Source organism: Macrobrachium rosenbergii, chromosome 27 (assembly GCF_040412425.1).
Source record: "Macrobrachium rosenbergii isolate ZJJX-2024 chromosome 27, ASM4041242v1, whole genome shotgun sequence".
NCBI lineage: Eukaryota > Metazoa > Arthropoda > Malacostraca > Decapoda > Palaemonidae > Macrobrachium > Macrobrachium rosenbergii.
Window position 1 is genome coordinate 35,069,503 of NC_089767.1, and position 25,960 is coordinate 35,095,462.

The 25,960-nt window shown below is 37.5% G+C and overlaps 1 protein-coding gene across 3 annotated transcripts in view; it reads right to left on the minus strand.

Moving 5' to 3' along the window:
- The window catches only part of LOC136853610 (NF-kappa-B inhibitor cactus-like), a 110,903-nt gene that overhangs the window by 20,683 nt on the left and 64,260 nt on the right, over positions 1 to 25,960 (minus strand). For 2 of the 3 annotated variants that reach the window (XM_067129374.1, XM_067129375.1), the window contains one exon: positions 5,527 to 5,632. In XM_067129374.1, the coding sequence (XP_066985475.1) occupies positions 5,527 to 5,632 (106 nt within the window). Of the gene's footprint in view, positions 1 to 5,526; positions 5,633 to 11,402; positions 12,584 to 25,960 lie in introns of those variants that run through there. The other variant, XM_067129373.1, reaches the window with a different exon arrangement.

The window sequence follows — 25,960 nt, forward strand, 5'->3', positions numbered from 1 at the left end:
CAACACCTATGAAGAGTTTAAAAGAGTTTATGAGAGAAAGTAACACGACGACCAAATGAGTTTAGAACCTGTTTTTGAACGTCTGAAAACGTTCCGTTCTCGGTCTCCAAACTGCAGCATCCAGGTTGGAACGTAAAGAGATCTAATGCCTTGCAGAGGAATACTAAGAGCGGAAATTACAGTTTAAAAAGATATTCACTAAGAAGCAATCTACAAATGAAATCAGCTCAGAGAGAGAGAGAGAGAGAGAGATCCTTACGTGATAGGATTTCACCAAGTTTCTCGAAGGCGTATACTCTACAAACACTCCCATTTATTTTCAGCGCAAGTTGCCCCTTCCTTCGCAACCCGGCATCCCCCCACCCCCACCACACGCCTGTCGAGTAGTTGCTTAGAAACAAGCAAGAGAGAGAGAAAAAATGCGCGCGGAGTTGCGCTGTACGAACAAATATGATGCCCCGCGGATCCAAGATGACTCGGCGATGAGCGCGGTCGTACCCAAACGAAGTTAATGGACACCCGTGAAGGTGAATGCCGATAATTATTATTGCAGCACGATGAGAAGGAGGGGAAGGGGGGAAGGAGTGGAAGGGAAAGTATACGCTGAATTCCTTTCTTCTCGAAGTTGGTGGTTATAAAGAAAATGACCGGCAGTAATCATTACAATACTATGACAAAAAATTAATAATAATAATAATAATAATAATTCACTGTCCATTCCCTTACTCTAACTTCTAACGAGGTTGATGATAATGACGGATACAATGAATGACATCATCGCAAAACAATGGGGCAAGGGTTGGGGAAGCTGAATGAAAATTCCGCCCCCCCCCCCATCAGAAAAACCCAGTTGGTTAGTGGACCTCTACCCCCCTCATCAGGGGGTCATGGCCCCTACTACACCCCCTTACACAACATGGGAGGGTAGTAATAAAAGGAATATTACAACTTTAAATCAGTATATCGTCGATATAAATGATACATGCAAAGGTAAGTTTACTATCAGCATCATCTACCATGTCTGATAATTCTATGCCATTTGCATTCTTCAGTATATAGCAACATCATCGTCTCCTGGAGGCATTTTGGAGAGAGAGAGAGAGAGAGAGAGAGAGAGAGTTATATGACGAACGAACAGACCAACATGCCTTAGATACAAGGTGGATTTTTCATTAAAGGCGAGACTGTACCTTGAAAAATGACATCACTGATGTTAATATGGACAATACATTATCGCAACATGTTACAATGAATTTTTCTAAATATATGAACACATTTCAAACAAACAGCAACACCAGTACTAAATTAAAATGCCTTATCAATGACAGACATTACAAAATAACTCTGTAATAAATGCAAAAGCTTAACAAAAACGACTCAAACTTTAAATCATATCAAGATATATAAACTTCAAAACATTAATTCAATTGTGCCATGACATCTACATCTTGCTACAGAATCTACAGAAATTTCAGACAGTTCTAATCAACGACCAACGCAAGGTTTAGATAAAAATGACTTCATATATTCATTAAGAGTAATCTGCCAATTTCCCAGCGCAGATACTCTAAGAGATAAGAAACCGTATCAGACCGTGATAGGGATTCCCAACGCAGCAGTCTGGTAATACCACACTGCCTTTTATTACATGACCTTCGAAGATATGAGAGAGAGAGAGAGAGAGAGAGAGAGAGAGAGAGAGAGAGAGAGAGAGAGAGCTCTGCAGCAACAAGGAACTTCCATAAAATAACTGTAATTCTAAGAACAATGGGAATCAAAGCAACTGCATGCCTTTCATTGAAGTCAGTGAATACAGACAGCCCTCTACAAACAATAGCAGGACTTAAGCTCAATCAAGTCTGCCAAAAGATATATTATATAATAACGATATGATAAACTCTTAGCTTGAAAAACATCACCTTGTGCAAAAACCACGAAGGGAACAAAGTTTGAATGAGCGAAGCGTGTTGTCAACATCGAGTTACCCCACGAAAAAGATGCACGAACCGGTTCTAAAAGGACACCAAACAAGGAAGTTCTCAGAGAGAGAGAGAGAGAGAGAGAGAGAGAGAGAGAGAGAGAGAGAGAGAGAGAGAGAGAGAGAGAGAGGAATGATTCTATAATTCAAGATACTCTACGGGATATCCATCTTTGTATTCAAATAACAAAATGTCGTGTTCTCATCAGCTGAAATAAGAGAGAGAGAGAGAGAGAGAGAGAGAGAGAGAGAGAGAGAGAGAGAGAGAGAGAGAGAGAGAGAGAGAGAGAGAGAGGGCCAATCCTCTAACAGAGGGACGGGAAAGGTGCGCTGCACACCAGGAGGAGGAAAGGGGGGAGGGGGTTTGTAGGATATGGGATTTCCAACTCCAGCGCGGAAAAGAGGCACACAGACAGACGGCGTGTGAGAGAGTGTGTGCGTGAGTGTGTGGGTTCCAGCGAGTGTCTGGAAGTGCCACGTCCTTCGTTCGAATGCTGGAAGGTTGTCTGCAAGACTGCAGCAGCTGCCACACATCCATGGAACGCTAAATACTACCGCCTGGAAGTATTATGAGAAGTCCCGCGATCCAGTCATTACAATAATGTTCGTATTTTTGTCTTCAGACAAGACACGCCCCCCCACACCCCCGTTCTTCTTCCCAGCACCCCCTACCCACACAACCACACACAGACACATGGAACTATAAAACCAATTCTTAATATTCAGTAAACATCATCACAACATTTAATTAAAAGCACGTATCCTACAAGCAGGAGTGATATGGTACTCGAGAGATTGTTTTCTGTGCTAAAATGAGAACGCTGGTGTTTTTCTGCTTAATGGAAGCAATGTTGTACAAAGTGACCACCATGCGGGGTAGTTCTGGAAGAACCTACCACAAGCCGGAAGTCTTTCTCACTAAACTATCCCGTTATTCATCTATGAATGTTATGAGTGTTATTTAGTTTCCAAAGGACTCGATTCTGATCGTGAATGTAGTTAAATTTCCTTCACGATTTAATCCTCAAAGGCAAAGAAACGTATTTAATAATATTAAATAAATAAATAAGAAGTCCCAAGGCATATCGTTAGCTCAAAACTTTCCAATAAAAAAAATCGACAAAAAATCCCTTTGTGACTTAATACCGAAAAGGCGGAAGGAACGCATTTAAAATGCTTAATAAATAAGATAAATACATCTAAAGACGCCCCAAAGAAGACGCGAACTGAAAAGTTCTTAATAAAAAAAAAAAAAACTACAAAAAAATTCTTGATTTAATTCTCACAGGCGGAAGCAAAGTATTTAAAAATATTAAAGAAATAAGATATATATCTGAGACGACCCAAGGAAGGTACGAACTCAAAACTCTTAATAACAAAAAAAAGGAAAAAAGGAAAAAATAAAATCGAAAAAAAACTCAGACGGGAAACACAAGAAAGTAAACGTCTGATAAGCATCCAGCCTTCGCAAGGCCTTTGCTCCTTCGAATCTTCTTCCTTGAAGACCAGACTGGAGTTATTTTTAGGACTCCGAAGGGACGCTGTTGTCCTTCTCTTTACGTGTCTCAGGACCCTGAGAGCCCAAAGGGTATAGGACATCACATTTTATAGGACTTCGTAATCCTTATCCTCCTCCTCCTCCTCCTCCTTCGTATAGGGAAGTCTGGACCACACAATCGACAGGGCCAACTGTCTGGTCTTCCCGTGGCCTTAAAGGGCCTTTGAGAGAGAGAGAGAGAGAGAGAGAGAGAGAGAGAGAGAGAGAGAGAGAGAGAGAGAGGAGGGGGGAGGGGCAGCCTCTGAAAGACTGGATGCTGTCGATTTCCAATTATAAGTGTGTCACTTAAAACGACGGTAACACGTGAGAGAGAGAGAGAGAGAGAGAGAGAGAGAGAGAGAGAGAGAGAGAGAGAGAACAGCATCTCAACAACTGGAAACTGTAGACGTCCAATTTTAATGGAGTAAGGGCACCTCATTATAAATGTACCACTTAAAACGACGATAACATATGTGATAAGAGAGAATCTACTTTAGGTAGTTCTAGATAACACACGTCTTACACATGACAATAAGACGACTGAGATGAAAATCATCAAATGCATTGTTCTGCTAAAAGGACACATGTTTCTTGGAATGACTGAATACTTATATATGTATCTCATTACTACGGCATCACAAAATTCTCTTTATACTTTTGAACTTTAAAAAATCTGTATCAACTGATGTGTGTATATATATATATATATATATATATATATATATATATATATATATATATATATATATATATATATATATATATATATATAGAGAGAGAGAGAGAGAGAGAGAGAGAGAGAGAGAGAGAGAATGAAACACCTGGCATGAGCTCTGCATTAATCTTTTGCTAAACTTCGCTGAACTTTACAAACGAAAGATTATTGGTGTCCATTTGCCTAAAATTTTGTTCAACTAAAGCAACATCGAATATTAATATTAAATGAACGAAGACAGCAAACGTCAAAAGGAGAGAGAGAGAGAGAGAGAGAGAGAGAGAGAGAGAGAGAGAGAGAGAGAGAGAGAGAGAGCCCCAGACATGGAGAGGAGAATGCGGGTGAGGTTAAAAGGAGATAGGAATAGTTACCTGATAAGATAAAGCCACACAACGAACGAGGAAGTCGGGACTCTAAGACTAGTTAGAGAGAGAGAGAGAGAGAGAGAGAGAGAGAGAGAGAGAGAGAGAGAGAGAGAGAGAGAGAGACTACTTTACACTCCACCCACCAGCAGATGGTGTGTCTACCTCCCCCCCCCCCAACTCCAAACTGAACCGCCCAGTCACCTTCTGCCTCTACTTCTCTTCGAGGAAATCTGTTCATTTTCTCGTAAAATAGAAATTCCATTTCGTCCTTCAATAAGCTATGGTTAATACTCCAAGGACACTGATGTCTTACCGTTAACCTACACATTCATTCAGAGAGAGAGAGAGAGAGAGAGAGAGAGAGAGAGAGAGAGAGAGAGAGAGTGTGTGTGTGTGTGGTAGAATGAATGGAAGGCTGGGTCGGGCTGTCAAGATTCCTTTACACCCAATCCTTACCCCCTCCGCCAAACACCTCTCCCCCCACCCCCAGCCCGATACAACCAGCCCACCCACCCACCCACCGAAGCAAGTCATGACAAAAATATAAACGGCTCACACACCTACCATCTTAGGAAGAGATGTTTTCACGTCTTTCTAAAACATAAACATATTTAACTATATCTATCTCTTCAAGTCACACATACATTATAGTATAGATACAGTAAGTATATATATATATATATATATATATATATATATATATATATATATATATATATATATATATATATATATAATTATATATATATATATATATATATATATATATATATATATATATATATATATATATATATATATCAAATGTGATCATATACACATATATACATACATACATACACACACACGTATTTACCCCCTCCAGTCACGTAACTATCCTATTACCCGTCCCACAACCAAGACTCACCCCCGACGTTCAAAACTAACTTACCCTTCCGGTATGATTTGGGAGATCCAGGAATGCCTGATGAGGTAAGAGACGAGTAATGTGGTACACCACTTCGATAAACCCTCTCATCACAGCCACGTGCAACTGCCTGCAATTGGAAAGAAATTCTTATCAGTAAACAGCTTAAGAGGAGAGTGTACAATCATTGCAAACAATTGCAAACTGACATTACTGAGTACCTTTACAGGGGCACTGTGCAGCTGACTGCAGTTGGAAAGAAGAGTTGATAAGTAATTAGTTTAAGATGAGATAATTATTGCCATTGCAAAATGACATTACTGTGTACCTTTCAAGGGTCGCTGTTACGTTATAATAATGAGTAATGCAAATAGTAATTTGCGGAAATGATGCTTCTCACAACAGTTCAGTATTATGAGAGAGAGAGAGAGAGAGAGAGAGAGAGAGAGAGAGAGAGAGAGAGAGAGAGAGAGAGAGAGAGAGAGAGAGAGTCGAAGTTGAAGTCTACACTACATTAAAAAAAATACACTGGAAACTGATTTCCAGTTAAGGCATTGATAAGGAAAATTACGAATGATAACCGTACTTCAAAATAAACAAAAGGTGATATAATATATAAGCGTAACCGGATTACTAGAAAACATAAGTTTCAATGAATGAGAACATTGCACGAAAAGGGAAAGAATACGGTAGTATCCATATATATATATGTATATATACATATATATATATATGTGTATATATATATATATATATATATATATATATATATATATATATATATATATATATATATATATATATATATATATATATATCAATATGTGTGAAAGCATAATACAACTCTTTCCCTGATTGAAAACTCCACAACATTCATTCAAACTCTTAAAAGAATGATCAAATAATCATATTAAGCAATTACTTATCACAAACCCAAGCCGATACACATCGCCCATCCCAATAATTTCAACTCCCTCCAACTCGGCATTCACAAAATCCCCAACACTTGCCACTGTAACCGCCCCCCAACCCCCCAGCACACCCATCACATCCGGGATACTGTCAAGCTATTATACGCCCGAGATGAACAAGTGTGACGTGAGAAGGCTAAATCATCTCCGACCCTCCGGAGGGGCTTTTGTTTTGGGAAATTCAACCCTAAATTCAACAGCCCTGGGCAGCCGACACCTATCTGTTCTCGCTGATGTTTCATGTCTTTTTTTTTTCTCTCTCTCTTAGGAAATTATCTCAACCCAGGAACTATTGAGATATGCTTTTTTTTCTGGAATCTTTCATATTTTGTTTTACTCAACCAAGGAACTATTAAAACATACATACATTATATATATATTATATAATGTATATATATATATATAAATATATATATATATATATATATATATATATATATATATATATATATATATATATATATATATATATATATATATAACAATCTTCTGGAAACTTTCAAATTTTGTTTCATATTGGAAATGCAACCCAGGAACCATTAAAAATATTTTTTTTATATATATTTTTCTTCTAGCCTTTCTTATTTTGTTTTACGTTGAAAACTCTACCCGGGAACTATTAGAAATGTGAATTTTTTAAAAATTTTTTCTGAAATCTTTCATATTTTATTACTTTACACTGGAAATCAAATAAATTCTTGCTTCGTTCATATCAATGGCGCGTGCAACGGATTTGCGTCGCCATTACGTAAACTAGGATGTTTTGCCTGTTTTATATTCACAATTAAACTAATTATCGTTCTGCTCTTAAAATCGTAGCACTGTCTACTCCATCATCTGCTTATCTTAAATAATGAGGCATCAAACTATGCAATTCTCTGCAAGATTGAAAAAATAAAACATTACTTCACTCTATACAACTGTTTCAGTCGAACCAACGCTATAGCCAATTACCTACAAAGCTCTTTTCCACTATCCCAAAGCTCTCGAACTCCTGTGCCAAACCTCAAAGAAATACCCTTCTCTTTTAACAACTAGGCTAGACCCGGATTTGGTCCCAACCCGCCAGGCAAGGTCAGTCACGAATCTGGTCACTTCTGATGCCCTAGGGACCCCTAAGTGATCCTTCGAGAGTCCTATTCTCTTTTATTTTAAGCTGAGATGTACAGACACTCTTTATATGGGATGCCTATATGTGAGTTTCCAGGGTTCCAAAAGCAACAAGCAACATTTCCAGTCGCCTGGAAGACTCTTCCAGGAACGGGTGATACGCCCTTAGTGTATCCTGGAGACAGCCTGGGATCTCCATCTCATCCTCCTCCTCCCGAGATCCTGAGATCCTTCGCCCTACCAATCCTTCATCCTGATGTTGATGCCCTCACAGAGCAACGCCACACCATTCCTTCCCCTCCCCCCACCAATATCTCCTCCCCCCACTCTCTCTCTCTACCCAATTCATCATCTCCATCACACGCCCAGCTCCCCTTCCTCGCTCTTCTGCTGATAATTTTATCTTCCGCCCATTTACTCGGATGATTAAATGCTGTGTCCTCTCCTCTTCTTGAAATGGGTGGGGATATATATATATATATATATATATATATATATATATATATATATATATATATATATATATATATATATATGTATGTATATATATACACAAATAATATATATATATATATATATATATATATATATATATGTGTGTGTGTGTGTGTGTATTACGTACATTTTTATGCAAAGCCCTAAAGCATGAACGCAGCTAATAGGCGGAACATTGCTTCCCGTATATGACTAGTAAAATAAAAAAAAAAAAAGGTGCAAGTTCTGAAAATATGCAAACACATCCGGGCACCGGTGGCCAAATGGACCGGATAATCAACGGGTTTTTATGCACATTACTGAAAGCAGTTATGCCTCAAATATACTATTTAAATTACCAATACGACCTAACCTGGTTAACTGTTTACATTCAAAAGCACCTACGTTCGTAGGTATAGGAACATACGGAAATATAAGCATGTGTGGGAACACGTAGGCCTGTAGATAACATAGGTCTATTGGTATACACAGTCGTGAAGATATCCACAAGGATACAGGTATGCAGGTATAACACCCAGTAATTTACTTATTGATAATTACAGAATCCAGATCAAATGTGCAATTAACCACGCAACACTTGCTCAAAAGGTATGTATACACCTTCCCCCTCCTCCGCTACGTCTAAATCCCGGAATTCGAGAATCGATATTCCCTCGTAAACACGAACAGCAACTCCCGGACCTATTGTAATGTCTTGGCGGAGGTGGAGTAAGAATTGGGGGCGAGGGGGAGGAGGAGGGGGAGGGGGAGGAGGAAAGGGGAGAAGGGCAACAACGTCACACACCCCTGACCCCCAAAATCAAGCTCTAAGCCTCCACCCATTGCCTCAAAACAGAAAAAAATAAAGGAATTGCATTTGGTAATAAATCCTATTTGGTCTAAGAACGTTCAATGAATGAGGTGTTACTTCATCAAGGAAGTATTCTGAGAGAGAGAGAGAGAGAGAGAGAGAGAGAGAGAGAGAGAGAGAGAGAGAGAGAGAGAGAGAGAGAGAGAGAGGGTATTCCCCTAATCCTACCACGTCAATGGCGCTTGAGAAAAAATTTATATATATATATTACGTCGGTGGACTCCAGCAATTACTAAATCATCTGGAATCTTAAACATTTCCTCTTAATGTCCTTTTAAAGGAGCCTCAGAAAATAAATATATATTTTTAATTCAGGCAACACTGATACGTGAACTAAATCGGAGTTACCTGCTAAGCTAATTTATACAAGACAGCATAAACAACGTTCTTCAGAGCCTCTGTAAACTGTTTAGTACATGCTGCAACACATTTTTTACAAGCGTGTATACAGCTAACCCTGGCGGATAACAGATAAGTCTAGTGCACGGACAAACGAATTATAAACACGGTATCCACTCCTTAATCGGACTGGAACAAGTCGCTACAAAGAAACTAGTCCACTCGTAAAAAATGTCAACACATTAACGATACTCTTAAGCAAGCAATTCGCTCAGAGCATCGCCAAGAGAGAGGAATGTTCAAACGCACGCACGCACGCAAGCAGAGCATTTAACGTTTCTGCTGCGCACGCGCTTTACTCATTAAGGGACAAAAAAAAGGAAAAAAAAAAGAAAAAACAGCTGGTGTTATTACCAAGATCCGTTGCTCCCAACCGGAGCCAACCTTCACGTAAGCCAGAGTTGGAGTCGTCTAGGTACTACCACCGCTTGTGTACTGATGCTTATTATCCTTTGCCGTGTCCTAGCAACTCCCATTTTAGCGTTGTTGCATACCTCAACATGCACTCGAGAATACTTACATTTTATTTTATACATCATCCTTAAATAAATTATAATATAATCAATACTTGTGGGCAGTTCATTGCACTTTCGTCAAACACGAACCTCATATAAACATTTGCGTCAAAAGCCTTACGGAATCAATCCAAGGTCAGATCTCAATATGCCACCAGAAACTTCTATTCTAAAGCCTCGATAAAAATAAAATAACTGTACCATGCCGTTTTAAACCAGAGTATTATGTAGAGATACCTTATCTCCTTTCCTGGGTACCATAAATAATGGCATACGAACAATGGTACAGCTTTGGTAGACCTCATTACTTCGGGAAATCCGTACTTTAAACTATTACATTTTGAGAGAGAGAGAGAGAGAGAGAGAGAGAGAGAGAGAGAGAGAGAGAGAGAGAGAGAGAATCATTTCTTTAAAAGAAGCAGGAATATTACAATATATCAGATGTTAAGACCCACATCAGTCTAGCAATTGGCCGTACAACCTTGGCCCCTATTCTTCATACCAAAACGAGTAAACCACCACCGCTGCACAAGTTATAAAAAAAACATTCCAGAGAACGAATATTCAAGAGAACGACAGAACGACTTCCTCCCTTCTCACATGTTCACGGTTTTCCCCTCAACGACAGAAATCCCTTTCCCAAAAATCCTTGGGTTCTGTTCTTATTCCACTTATCTTTTGGGAATTTCCAGCAGCAACGCCTCCGTCGTCGAGTTTTCAGTGGGGCTCACAATATCTGTTGGAAATACACGTGTTACGCAAGACATCACTTCGTTGTGATGCAAAAAGCCATTAATATGAATGACGTCAGCTGTAAAGTGTAATGCGATCATGTGATCAGGTTCATGACGCCTTTTTACGGGTTTTTGAAACGTGATTAGGGACCTAGGCTGGTATGGATATTGAGGGGTACACCCTTATTGTAAATTGGGGTGTCTTGATTCATTTTTTGGATAAAATAAACGGTTTGGACCTGTCAGGGGTCTAATGTGACAGTGGAGGGGGGAGGGTTGTTATATATATATATATATATATATATATATATATATATATATATATATATATATATTGGACTAAGCTGCATATGTGTAAGGTATATATATACTGTACACACACACATATATATATAACTATATATATATATATATATATATATATATATATATATATATATATATATATATATATATATATATATATATGTGTGTGTGTGTATATTAATAACAGATGCTCTTTTCGGATCAAAATACAATACTCACATTCAATAATACTTCATTTCAAATATATAAAAATCTTTGTAAAAGATAATTTTAGCTGATTTGGCCCTGAGGAAACAATCATAACTTGCCCTACGTTTTATAAAGCCTATTAGGCCTAAAAGGGGAACATGATTTACAGCTATTCAAAGTAACTATTAATGCACACAGCTTCCCTTGTTCTTGATTTACATTAAAATGTAATTTTTCTATCAAAACATACCCAGTAGTTTTATGTATGTCTGTATTGCCTATATTTTTTATGACCTTACAAGTAAACAATAAAAAAAAATGGGTTCCTTACGTATCACCATCTTCGTCAGTCTGGAATATCTCCTGCAGGAGTGCTACTTGAGCCTGATTAAGTCCGAGGCGTGACCTCGTAGGCCTAGGCGACGTCGTTTTTCGAGTCGTAGCGTTAGTGAGGTCGACCTCGCTGCTCGTGCTACAAGGGGAAGCAGACGTCGTAGGCGACGCCAAGTGGAGGGAACTCAACTGTTCGGAAATGTCAATTCCGGAATCGAGGTGTCCGATGGACGTCGCCGACGTGGTGGGTGACTTCAGGTCACGAGGGTCGTCCTCTCGAGGGGGACCTCCCCCTCCACCACCGTCCCCTCCCGTCATACTGACAGCAGTGGCAGTCGTGGGGCTGTGGGGTTCGTCACAGCCGATGCTCGAGGAGGACATCAAGTTCGAGCCCGAGAGGAAGCCAGAGTCGTGGTGTGAATCGTAGTGAGACTTTGAAGTGTCTAGAGTCGTATTAGACGTCGTCGTCTTGGGTCTGGCGCCTTCGTCTCTGTTAAGGGCGCAGTGAAGACCCGACGAAGAGGTTGTGGGGCTGCTTGGGTTTATCACACCACCCTGACAATGCGTACTGCCAACGGGCCACATCTTAAATTTCAAACTTAAAGTCTTAAAAAAAGCACTGAAACCACACGAAAAGGATCCAAAGATCAATAATATGATGATCTCGAGGGGGGTATGTGTATACGATACGCTTATGGCTTTGCTGCTGCCCCTTCAGGTCTATCTTTCTCTCTCTCTCTCTCTGTCGGGGGGAGAGAGGGGAAAACAATCGTATGACACTGGCTCACTCTTCTACGGCAGCAGAGACCTATCATATACCCGAAGGGCCTCTGTTAAGACGACTTTCAGCGTACAGACGTGACACATCGGAGCCATGAGCAAGCACTGAGATGCATTACACCACCACTTAAGCTTAGGAAGTGATATTACGATCAAGGGCCACACCACAAACACACGACACGAACGAGATCCTCGTTGCGCACGTCTTTCCACCGCTAGGAGCACTGAGCGAATGAACACACACTGAGAGAAACCAGGCTCTATCTATCTCTCTCTCTCTCTCCTCTTCTTCTTCTTCTTCACCACAAGTGAATGGCAGCAGCGAGCGGCCTGTAGCAGCCAGCAGCACCAGCGAGCTAACGCTTCTGACAACGATGCCACTGCTTTAAACGTTGCCACACACCGCTAGAAATCCCTCCCCACCCCTTTCTCCCCCTCTCCTACACGGTCACACACATACACCCCCTTTCTCCCTCCCTCCTTCCTTACCCGCTCTTACACCACAGCGAGATTCCCCAGCAAACATGGCCCCTTCCCCCATCCTCCACTAACCCTCCTATCTCCTATCCCTTCATCAAAACAAGATGCTAGAAAAACGAACCCCAACCCTATTTCTATACCGAAAACTGCTACAGAAGTTCCCAAGTAATCCCTCACTTTGACCCTCTTAATATGCGCCACACGTCTAGCAAGATATCGAATCGTAACATCAGCAACCTATACAACGGCACTCCTTTTATTTTCTTTTCCTTGCCCAAGAGTTAACAAACAAAACGCATACGAGACCGTAAAAGGCGAATCCCGACTCGAGACCTAGACTTAAAAACGTAACTCTTCCCCGTCATTATGACATAGCATTGACGACGGCGGCACTACAGAAATCCCCAAAAACTTTCTCCTCCTCCTTCGCCGTCGAGGTTACCCGAAGTCTTCATTTATTATTACAAGGCTTTTCCAAAAGAGCCCATATTTGTTCTCGTTGGCACCTGCGCGCTCGCTCGCTCGCTCGCTTGGTTTTCCCGAACGGTGTTGCCAAATGCGCCAACTGATGGAATGCTCGTGTGTACTCTCGAACATTACGCCGCAGTTAATAAGGATAAATTGGGAAAGGAGATTGAAATTCTGCGTTTTTAAGGGGGCTGGGGACATCACTGTGTCACTGGGGTAACGGGATAAAAATTGTAAATAAAAGCAGGTAATTTATTAATATTCATTTCCGTCTTACTTTCATTTTTCATCTATCTTGACCTTGGTATAAATTTCCTGGTGCCTCAAGCAGTAACAACTATAATAATCAAAATCCTTATTAAATTTACTTACAAAGAAGAACTACGCTCAAATATAATGACAGAATGTTGTTTCACCCCGGGAAAAACAGATTTCGAACAATGAAAGACTACGACAACATTTTCCCCAGTCATCCATCAAACTTACCCATTTTCTACGACATCCAACTGGAATCTCAATCACGTGCGGATGAGGTAACCCGTTTCCTCTGTGAATTTCTCGCGCATAAAATTTCCAAGATATGCCTCTGGTCGAAGGAACGTTCTTCGTAAAAATTACGCGGAAAGGTCGTACTGTACGAGTAATTCACGAAAACTTGGGCGCCTTAGAAAACCCAGTTACACAAGGAAAAGGAGAGGCTGTAGCGGGAAACGAGGTACATTCGGCGATGACATTACAATCATCTCGGTTTTTTAATCCCGATTGTGGAAAACCTCAGTGAAATTCTTGCACCATTCATCATGATTATGAATCTCGGATTTTTCAAGACTCTCTTTGTCAACTTCCATCTTCATTTCCTCTTGTTGCGTTCGTCATCCGACCGGGAAATTACAGTTCTGGTACTTCCTTGGTACAACAGTTTACCGATGCTGTACAGCATGTCAACGAACACTGGAGAGAGAAAGAGAGAAAAAACTAGACTAACAGGAAGCATCAGATCGCCCTTTTCACCGTATAGAAGACGACCACGACGCGTCACTCGAAAGTTATTTTCTTTCTTCGTTCCACTTGTAAACTTTTCCCCGCATGCCAATCCCCGCACAAGTGCATTTCCTGGTATGTTGTGTATCCTCGCTTATAAAGAATGTGTTCTATAAATAAGAGAGGAACGTAAAATAAATATATATATATATATATTTACACTGTGAGTCTCTTAGTCTCGCATAGTTCGTTTCCCAAAACGGGAGTGGAACGGAAACGTTTGCAACGAAGCTGTGTTTCCCATGGCACAGGGACAGGGGACGAAGGGGGTTAGGGAGAGTGTACCGACAAATACGATTGTACTCATGCTAATATCTCCTTAACTAGTACCGTTACAACCGCCGCCCTCCTCCCCACACGATAGGGAGAGGGTGGGGTAGGGGGGGAGATTATGCGTGGGTTTCCCCATGATTGACTGTCTACTCTATCGAATTCGCTCGTTATCTCTGTCACAATAAAGCCAGAGATATAAAGATAAGTGGCCAATGGCTCGGATACAATGGACGGACGTGGTGAAATGATGGATATTCCCCAAATGAAAACTTATTCCAGAAGAAGGAAATGATACAATGGTCTGTATTTTCCCCAAAGGTCAGTATTTTCCAAGTTTCGTCCAAATGCCCCTGAGGTCGGCGTCATTGTTCTGACATTTGTAAAATGTTCTTTTAATTAAAATGCCAATGAAGTTTACATGCTTGTTTTTTATCAATATTCACAACCATTTAAATACTTTGGGATTTGAGGCTGTATTTTCCATCTTGTTTTGCTTTAAAAATTTAAGATTCCTATAATATGTAAATGATATCTGTAATTTCAGTTACATGTCAATAAACAAATAATATAATTTCTTTACACAACATAACGAATTATTCAGCTCCAGCAAGAGACCTGAAATCGATGCCACAGGTGAAACATGTCTTAAGCCCATTTCATATAATTTATATATTGTCTGCTTTAAGAGAGAGACCGACAGAGCTGTCAATTTAATTTCCTTAACATGACACCTTGCTGACACAGGTGTGTATGATAACGAGAAGACGAAAGGGAAAAGAGAAATACTGAGCCAAACAGAAGTAAATTGATAAGTGGATTTTTTTTATATCAAGCCAAACACTTTGAATAAATTCCTACGTGGAACTTATTTTTATATCAATGTGGTAAACATGAGAGAAGCCATTTATAACAACTGGAATTTTACATAAAATTTCACAATATATGTGCAACTGTTTAAACACTGAAACACCTGTAAGTATATACAGTATATATATATATATATATATATATATATATATATATATATATATATATATATATATATATATATATATATATATATATAATATGAAAAACTTCTAAAGAGTAGAATGACTCTTAATAAATATAAAATAACTTTCTTATGACTCATACAGAACGGTATCTCCTTCTACAAAGATGAATACAAACACATATGAATACATTTATATAGGTAATAGTTACTGAGTGTTTCTACATACATGCATTAACTTATATGTGTGGCTTACTAACTTCCTCAAAAAGTACTTACAAATGATTGAAGGCGATTTCCCTCAGGATCTTGTTGTAGTGAGCTAGATTTTGAACCTTCATGCTTGTAATGTTGACAAAAATGAGGACGACAATGAATATGTTTCACTGGAATTAATCTCACCACCAACTAAGAATTGTGAATTCACTTTCAATTCATCAGGTATAAATCAGCCATTGTGCAAAGATTTAAAATTTTATATAAAAATTATTTTTTTAAAGGATTATTTTATTTGTATATTTTCACTATCTTGTAACAACGACGGGCTAAACTTTTGCTAATGGCTGTCAGGATTTACGTTGATACACGATTTCACAATTCCACTGATGCAAAACGATGTCACAATTCCTTTGATGCAATCACCAACCAGCCAAAGAAAACCGCCTTTACTCTTGACTAGGTCGTCATCTGTTCCATTTAGGAATCACGACTGTTTCCACTCTCTGGCACAGCAAGCGACTCAAAGAGCGGTGGTCCTCCCCAAAAGTCGACCAAATGAAGGGGATGCTTCGCTTAAGAAAGTGAATTACCAACAGTGCATGAATAGTCCAGTCCAGCTAGCTAGCTAGCCGACGCGGTTGCTGACGTATGAACTCCTTTCCGCTTTGCTGACGTCATTCACCTGAGAGACTCATCCTCTGAGTGATAAAACAACAACACACTTAACGCCTATTTAAACGTTCAGAAATTACGGGTTTCAAAACGACGCCTACAAGTGTCCTCTTAACCTGTTTCTCGAACGGGTCGAATCTCGGACGAGTACGAGAAGAAGAAGCAGCGTTGCGAGTCTTGAGTTTGGAACGCGACGCCGAAAAGGTCTCACAAACAACGGCAGTTTGTTCTATACCTAACAAACGTACAAACACATAAACGGCTAAATAAAATGGCCACAGAAGTATCCCACTTATATCTTTTCCCGGGAGGAAGATACCACAAGCGTCCCGGCACCAAGGAGACCTCAATGGGCAATGTGCAGGACCTCTCCTGTCGCAGACCCGAAGAAGGGTTGCACCGTCCTCACCTTTTACCTGTACTTTCCCAAGTCCGAGGGGCGGCTGGTGTTTTCCCCAACTTCCCTTGAAAGCATGGGTTCCACGAAATATCGATCGACCCATGGACTTTCGCCGGAGTCACGCGCATGTGCACTGGCGATCGATAAATGCGTGCATACGCGGATTACACTTTCTCTCTCTCTCTCTCTCTCTCTGTTAAGTAACCGAGTCACGTGGGTTTTGTGGATGAGAAAAACATGCGTGTCTTTGTAATTATATGAACTTAATGTGATTAATTTTCAGCTGTGTTTTTCCTATCAAGGTTTAACTAAACCACTTGGATTTTTAACTTTGCGGTTTAATAAAAGTATTTAACAACAATAAGCGTTGTGATGATTCAACAATAACATACACAGATTAACAGATTTCTTGCAATGACTGCGCCATATACACGCGCTCGCACGTACACACACACACACACACACACACACACACACACACACACATATATATATATATATATATATATATATATATATATATATATATATATATATATATATATATATATATATATATATATATATATATATATATATATATATATATATATATTAATCTTAGACATGCACACTGATATATTCAATGCTACCAAAGGCTAATTTTGAAAAGGAAGTCGCCAAAAATAAAACAAGTTTCGTTGCAACGTAATTATATGCCTACACTATTCTACTGGAAATCTTTTTTCTGAAGTGTTAGATTCTTTGGTGCATAACTGCTATTCTTATGGAAATAATCCCAACATGACTTAAAACTGCTAAAGCAAAACGGAATAATAATAATAATAATAATAATAATAATAATAATAATAATAATAATAATAATAATAATAATACGGGCCAAGTTCTGCAGAAATGAGCTCTTAAAACAAGAACAAATAATAATAATAATAATAATAATAATAATAATAATAATAATAATAAATAAATAAATAAATAAATAATAATAGTAGGATCAAGTTCTGCGGAAATGAGCCCTCAAAACAAGAATGAATAATAATAATAATAATAATAATAATAATAATAATAATAACATATTTCTAAAGGTGTAACAGTATCTCGTCCACACCAGATATCCCCGCATACATCGACTGCAGTTCACAGCAGTTCTGGAAAGACAGACGGCTGGCTAGCGATGGGTAAAACCCACCCAGTAGGTAAAAGGTAATAGGTAAATCCACCATTTATTAAGGGGTGTCCCAGAAAGACCTAGAAAGACCGCCCTTTCGAGTCTTGGTACGGCCCCAAGGTCAACCCAGCTGGGAAATGTGGTAAGATTTCATTAATGCAATTACGACGAGAGAGAGAGAGAGAGAGAGAGAGAGAGAGAGAGAGAGAGAGAGAGAGAGAGAGAGAAATGTGGTAAGACTTCATGAATGCAAATACGACGAGAGAGAGAGAGAGAGAGAGAGAGAGATGTCCGATATCATGAATGCATTACGACCGGAGAGAGAGAGAGAGAGAGAGAGAGAGAGAGAGAGAGAGAGAGAGAGAGAGAGAGAGAGAGAGAGAAATGTGGTAAGATTTCATGAATGCAAATGCGGCGAGAGAGAGAGAGAGAGAGAGAGAGAGAGAGAGAGAGAGAGAGAGAGAGAGAGAGAGAGAAATGTGGTAAGATTTCATGAATGCAAATACGAGAGAGAGAGAGAGAGAGAGAGAGAGAGAGAGAGAGAGAGAGAGAGAGAGAGGTCAAAAACCACGAGAAGTAAAGAAAAAAAAAAATACACGATAAAAACTGGGTTTCTTTACTACCGGATAAACCTGTACATGTCTTATCATATATTTTGGACTTTTGGCCTTAGAAAAAAATAAGTAATAAAAAAAAAAGATATTTGCATCACGATGACTTGCAGATCTATTGCAAGACGAAGGCACGAGCAATGGAAGTCGGACAGACAAGAAAAAAGAATAAACTTGTTTTGGGAATGACAACTATAGAGGGCAATAAAATGTTAGATATAAGTAATGGTTGATTTATATATATACATATATATATATATATATATATATTTAAAATGTGTGTGTGTGTGAGAGAGAGAGAGAGAGAGAGAGAGAGAGAGAGAGAGAGACTGTACTATAAGTTTTTTTCCGAGATTCGTCTGGTGGCTGAATTTATTTTCTAATGCAGAGGCTTAAAATAATAATAATAATAATAATAATAATAATAATAATAATAATAATAATAATAATAATAATAATAATAATAATAATAATAATAATAATAATAATAATAATGGCCTATGCACGCGGGAGGAGACAACCCGCCCCTTGAATGAGGAGATGCTATAGGAACCTCGTTAAAAAATTAAGAGAATTACAGTACTATCCATTTGCCCAATCTGAAATAAAAAAAATTTACAAAAGCATCTATGATATTTTAAGAAAAGAAAACCAAATACCTTGGAAAATGTTAATATATTCTCTCTGTCTCTCAATTTTATTTGTCTGATATTTTACTTGTCTGATAGAGACTAATACAACAAAGTATTGGTTAGCTCAAAATAATAACAAAGAAAGCTTCAGTTCCCCCTTCTCTCTCTCTCTCTCTCTCTCTCTCTCTCTCTCTCTCTCTCTCTCTCTCACTGGAGTGTTCCCATTGACGTCACAGTGACGTCAAGCACTTCTAATAATCCCAGCAATAGGATGAACTAGATATTAGATATGCCTGTATCTAAAACAATGAGAAGGGATATTGGTAATTGCTTTTTGGAAATTGTCGATAATTCGTATAAATGTGATTTCAAGGAACACGCATCTACGTATGTATTTATATACTGTATGTGTATGTGTATATATACATGCATATATATATATACATATGTGTATATATATATTAGTATATACATAAATATATGTATATATATATATTATAGGTATACACATATATATATATATATATATATATATATATATATATATATATATATATATATATATAATGTATACCACTGAAGACCATTACAATCTATCTCAATATCGTTTTGTTTAGCAGCACATTTACCCAACTAAGATACACAAACAATGCCAACTTGTTAACGCTGAAGCTGCCAATCTCTCCCAAATACAGTAGTTCATCAAAGGGGGGGGGGTGTGGTGATTGAGAGAGCCTCTTCACATTTCTCCCCGTTATGGATTCTCTCACTTCATAAGGATTCTTTGAAACTACTATCTGTAGGAAGGAAATATCCAATAACGACTTTCCTATTCTAAAGTGACATTCGAACAGTTGTTGCTTTGTAAAACTGAATGGAAGATTAAAAAAAGAAAAAAATATCGAGGCTAGTGCAGGTGAACCAATTGAATGAAGGCGTCGCAACCCCGTAGAGTTTATATGGCGATCATTTACAATTGATCGACATACACATATATACACACAGTATATATATACATATATATAATATATATTATATATATACAGTATACATATATATATATATATATATATATATATATATATATATATATATATATATATAGAAACACCTCAGATCTTTTCTGTGACGACATAAGCAAATGAAACGTAGCTATATCAAGAAGTTCATGATACAATAACATAAAATATTATTTGGGGTAAGTAGCTATCAAACGCCATCTTGCATCGTCATCAATATTTATCACACAATACTTATATCTTAAGGATAGCTAATGACCCAAGACATCATAAATTTTAGTATTACCGAACACGTGGGTAGTGTAACCTTAGCTGATGCCATCTGACGTCATTAACAATATTTATTACTTAATACTTACATCTCAAGGACAGTTAATGACTCAAGACAAATTTCATTACCGAACACGTTTGTAAATGCAACCTCAAGTATCTATACATTACATAACAAAAGAAGGTCGCGAGCCGCATTTATCTCGAAAATCTTACGAAAATAACCCGTCGCTATCTCTGACGTAACTAAGGGGTTTTTCTTCCATTATATATTCCACAGGCCAGCAACGCCTTCTTCCCTTCCCAGTCATTGAATTCGACCAAAAAGGAGGTTGAGCTGTCTCTATATAAGACATATATACCGTATTCCTCTCTTAGTAGGCGAAACATTTCCTCGTCGACGGAGCTGGCGCACTTTCCAAAGCTATACGGACTTCCCCACTCTTAACAGAAGAAGAAGAGGAGGAAGACGACGACAAGGACGAACGGACCAATCACCAGGCCGCCTGGAAGGAGCCCCCTGACCAATCGCGGGCCGTCTTTCTTTCCACCAATTGCAGAGGCTACAAGGAAGTTGATGGTTGGGGGAATCCAAGATTCTAAGATTCTCTCTCTCGTCTGGGTTCGAAAAAGTTTCCAGCGAGGAATGAAATGTTGGTAATTGGGTGTAGTTTTTTTTTTTTTTTTTTTTTAGAAAGCGAAGTAACACAGGTTTTTTTTTTTTTTTTAGAAAGCACAGTAACAAAGGTTTCTCTAGAAGGCAAGGTTACAATGTTTTTTTTTTTTCAAGGTGATAGGGTTGACTTTAGAAACGAAAGTAACAAGGTTTTTTTTTAAGCAAAGTAGCAAAGTTTTTTTTAGAAAGGAAGGCAATACAGGTTTTTTTTAGAAAGTAAAACCACATGGTTTTTTTTTAGAAAGCAAAGCAACCAAGGTTTTTTTCAGAAGGCAAAGTAACAAAGTTTTTTTTTTAGAAAGCAAAGTAACAAAGGTTTATCTAGAAAGTAGAGTAAGGTTTTTTACAAAGCAAAGCAGTAAAGGTTTTTCAAGAAAGCACAGAAACAAGTTTTTCTTGGGAGCAAAGCAACAAAGGTTTTTTCTAGGAAGTAAAGTAGCAAAATTTTTTTAAGAAAGCAAAGTAACAAGGTTTTTTCTGGAAAGTAAAGTATCAAGGTTTTTTTGAAAGCAAGGTAACAAACATTTTTTTTTAGAAAGTATCAAAGGTTTATCTAGAAAGTAAAGTAACAAGGGTTTTTCCTAGAAAGTAAAGTAACAAAGGTTTCTCTTGAAAACAAGGTAACAAAGGTTTTTTCAGAAAGCAAAATAACAAAGGTTTTTTAGAAAGCAAAATAACAAAGGTTTTCTAAAGAGCAAAGTGACAAAGGATTTCCTACAAAGCAAGGTAACATAGGGTTTTTTTTTAGAAAGCAAAATAACAAAGTTTTTTTTAGAGAGCACAGCAACTAAAGTTTTTTTCAGAAAGCAAGGTAACAAAGGGTGCAACATAAGCAAATATAGTTTGCCTTGTACCTACATGTATATAATTAACAACTATAAACAATCGCCTTATTTTGCAAGCACACATGGGAATCTAGGCCGATTCTCCACACCACCTACACGTCATATTAATCAAGGAGAGAGAGAGAGAGAGAGAGAGAGAGAGAGAGAGAGAGAGAGAGAGAGAGAGAGAATATATCATTTTCAAATCTCAGCAACTTTCTCTCATTCAGCGACGACGGCGAAACTGCCTGAGGTATGATAACGGTCAACAGGGCTCGAGCTCCCGCCATCCATCCGTTCCAGGACTTTTGAGAGAGAGAGAGAGAGAGAGAGAGAGAGAGAGAATGTTATCGCCTAAAGACCTTGGGGATTCCAGCCGCCCTGGGCTCAACAGTGCGTCGCGCTGAGAAGGAAAGTGAAAACATAATCCCGCCTCCTTCGATATCCTACGAGAGAGAGAGAGAGAGAGAGAGAGAGAGAGAGAGAGAGAGAGAGAGAGAGTTTCTCCCATCCATAATATCACAACAGTACCTCTAGTGTCCAGGTTACTGACATCATGCAGCGCAGACAAGTTTATTTATTGTCGTGTTTTGTACCGGTCTCCATTAGGTTACTGGAACCTGAAGGTCTTCTAAAACTATTTAGAATATTCATCACGTCTCGCGTTTGTTTAATAGCAGCGAAAGATAACTCATATGACATTCCAGTAAGCCTGAAGGCATGATTATAAAACCACAGAACTTTTGCTTTGTTTTAATAATATAAATACTTGTCATATCAACTGAATATATATAAGGCCTTAAACTATCTTTTTAAATTCATTTTCTTTGCTTTTTCGCAAACCTTAACTTTACAAAAGAAAACGAAAGATTCCCAAAATTAATACAATTCCGGAGAGAGAGAGAGAGAGAGAGAGAGAGAGAGAGAGAGAGAGAGAGAGAGAGAGAGAGAGAGAGAGAGAGAGAGAGAGAGAGCTTACATACGTGACCGTTTTACAAATATATTTTTGGATGTCTTTATTAATTTATCCATTTACCTTCACAGTCAAAACCTTGCAAACAATATTTACATATATGTGTATGTAAATATATATATATATATATATATATATATACATACATACATACATATACACTTACATGCATAAGCACATCTGCTTGCATTTAAACACACATATGCATGTACATCCTGAATAAACATCTGCATGCTGCGCATTTATGAACAGTACAAACTCACATGTACGACCTATGCAAGTGTCACATAAGTTACTAAAATTAGTACCATTTCTTAAGGCAATGCCACTTGAGGAAAACACACGGCTCAGGCTGTCACATTCCTCATACAGAAAACTAGAGAGAGACTCGAATATAAATGATTTACGTAGAAAGGCTTCGATACCTGCACTGAATTGAAATACGCATGAGAAGCCAAAGATTTTAATGTGGAATAATTAATGGATGCTGACGTACGACTTATATATAGATATGGAGGAAAAATCTCTCTCTCTCTCTCTCTCTCTCTCTCTCTCTCTCTCTCTCTCTCTCTCTCTCTCTCTCTCTCTCTCTCTCTATATATATATATATATATATATATATATATATATATATATATATATATATATATATATATATATATATATATATATATATATATATATATATATATATAAAATAGACACACACACACACACACACACACACATATATATATATATATATATATATATATATATATATATATATATATATATATATATATATATATATATATATATACAGACCGATTCATTCCTCTGAACAAGATGCGCAGAAGCTATTAAAGGATGCTTTACATCGCTGTCAAATGAAATAAACTATGTAAAAGGAATCTCTGTAATTGGCAATATATACAAACACGCTACAAAGAGACGCTCTACGTACTTTTCCCGACAACGCGCATGCTCGGAGGCTAAGAGCCAACAAACTCGAGAATAAATATTTAAATATATAAACGTTCATGAATCAGCTATGAAGATCGTCCACCCAGAGGGTAAAAGGAAGTGAACGCCCTCTAGAATGTAAAATGGGTTTCCCGACGTTAAGGTAAATGGGAAGCGAACGCCTTCTATAAAATAAAGGGATTTCATGACGTTACGGTAAAAGGAAGTGAACGCCCTCTTAGAATGTAAAAGGAATTCACGACATTAGGGTAAAAGGAAGTGAACGCCTTTTACACTTTAAAGGATTTAAAAGGATTTCATGACATTCAGGTAAAAGGGGAATGAGTGCCTTTTACAAATTAAGAGGAATTAACGACATTAAGGTAACAGGGAATGAACACCTTCTGCAAATTAAAATGACTTCTAGACATTAAGGTAAAAGGGGAATGAACACCTTCTACAAATTAAAATGACTTCTAGACATTAAGGTAAAAGGGGAATGAACACCTTCTACAAATTAAAATGACTTCTAGACATTAAGGTAAAAGGGGAATGAACACTTACAAATTAAAATGACTTCTAGACATTAAGGTAAAAAAGGGAATGAACACCTTCTACAAATTAAAATGACTTCTAGACACTAAGGTAAAAGGAATTGAACGCCTTTTACACTTTAAAAGGATTTCATGACATGCAGGTAAAAGGGGAATGAATGCTTTTTACATATTAAGAGGAATTAACGACATTAAGGTAGAAGGGAATGAACATCTTCTACAAATTAAAATGACTTCTACACATTAAGGTAAAAGAAGAAAGAACACCTTCTGCAAATTAAAATTACTTATAGACATTAAGGTAAAACGAACTGAACGCCTTCTACAACTTAAAAAAGATTCCACGACAATAATTCTTAGTTCTTGAAATAAAAAGTGTCTGTGTCATGCCACCGTTATCATAATTACCAAAAACAAACCCGATACATCACTGACAACAAAAATACAATATAGGACACACAGTAATAAAATAACCTCTTTTATTTACTAAAGACTCGACTGGGCCATAAATGACGACCTCAATAAAATAAAAAAGAAAGTCGGTTTCATGATAAGTGTTGGCGTGGGGAAAATCCTGTTGACATATTTATGTGAATAATATAAAAAAAAAAGTGATAGCATTTCCCGTCCATAATTCTTATTATTCGCGACGGGCATTTGTACCCGTTTAGACTAAAGGAGAACAGTTTGGGCTAGTTTTCAAATAACAGGAAAGGCGCTGAAATGCTAAATTTACTTAATGATAAGAAGAGTCTAACTTTGTATCTTTGAATAAATATTACTGTTACAACAAATGTTGTTGTTGTTCTTATTATTATTATTATTATTATTATTATTATTATTATTATTATTATTATTATTATTATTATTATTATTATTATAAAGATAACTATCGTCTTGCTTTGCATCTTTGTATAAATATTACTGTTACTAAAAATTTTATTATTATTATTATTATTATTATTATTATTATAAAGATAATAGTTTTCTTACTTTGTATCTTTGTATAAATATTACTGTTACTAAAAATTTTATTACTAATTATTATTATTATTATTATTATTATTATTATTATTATTATTATTATTATTATTATCTTCAAGTCCACACAATAATTTCTTCACCAACATTAATGATGATGATGATGATGATGATGGTGATGAGGAAGAGTAGGTGAAGGAGGAAGAGATGAAGAAAAAGAAAAAGAAGATAAAGGCAATTAAAACACAAAGTTTAATGCGCATGACTGCTATAACCTCAAGCTACAAGACCAGAGCGGAAGACTTTACGAGACGTCTGAACAATTTTCATCAATTTACTTACTTGTTTAAATTTCACTCAGGGAAGCCAGTCATTACCAATCACAAATCATTAAAGAACAAAACCTAAAGACGAGATTATAACTAACAAGTATACGAAGACAAAAAAAAAAAAACAATAAATTACAAAATAAAATTTTAAAAAATATAATAAAAGACAGGGTCCGGAATCAAGAACTGAAGGTATATCTAATCGGATTTTTATTTTATTTATTCATCTTTTTTTCAGTTTCTGATAAAT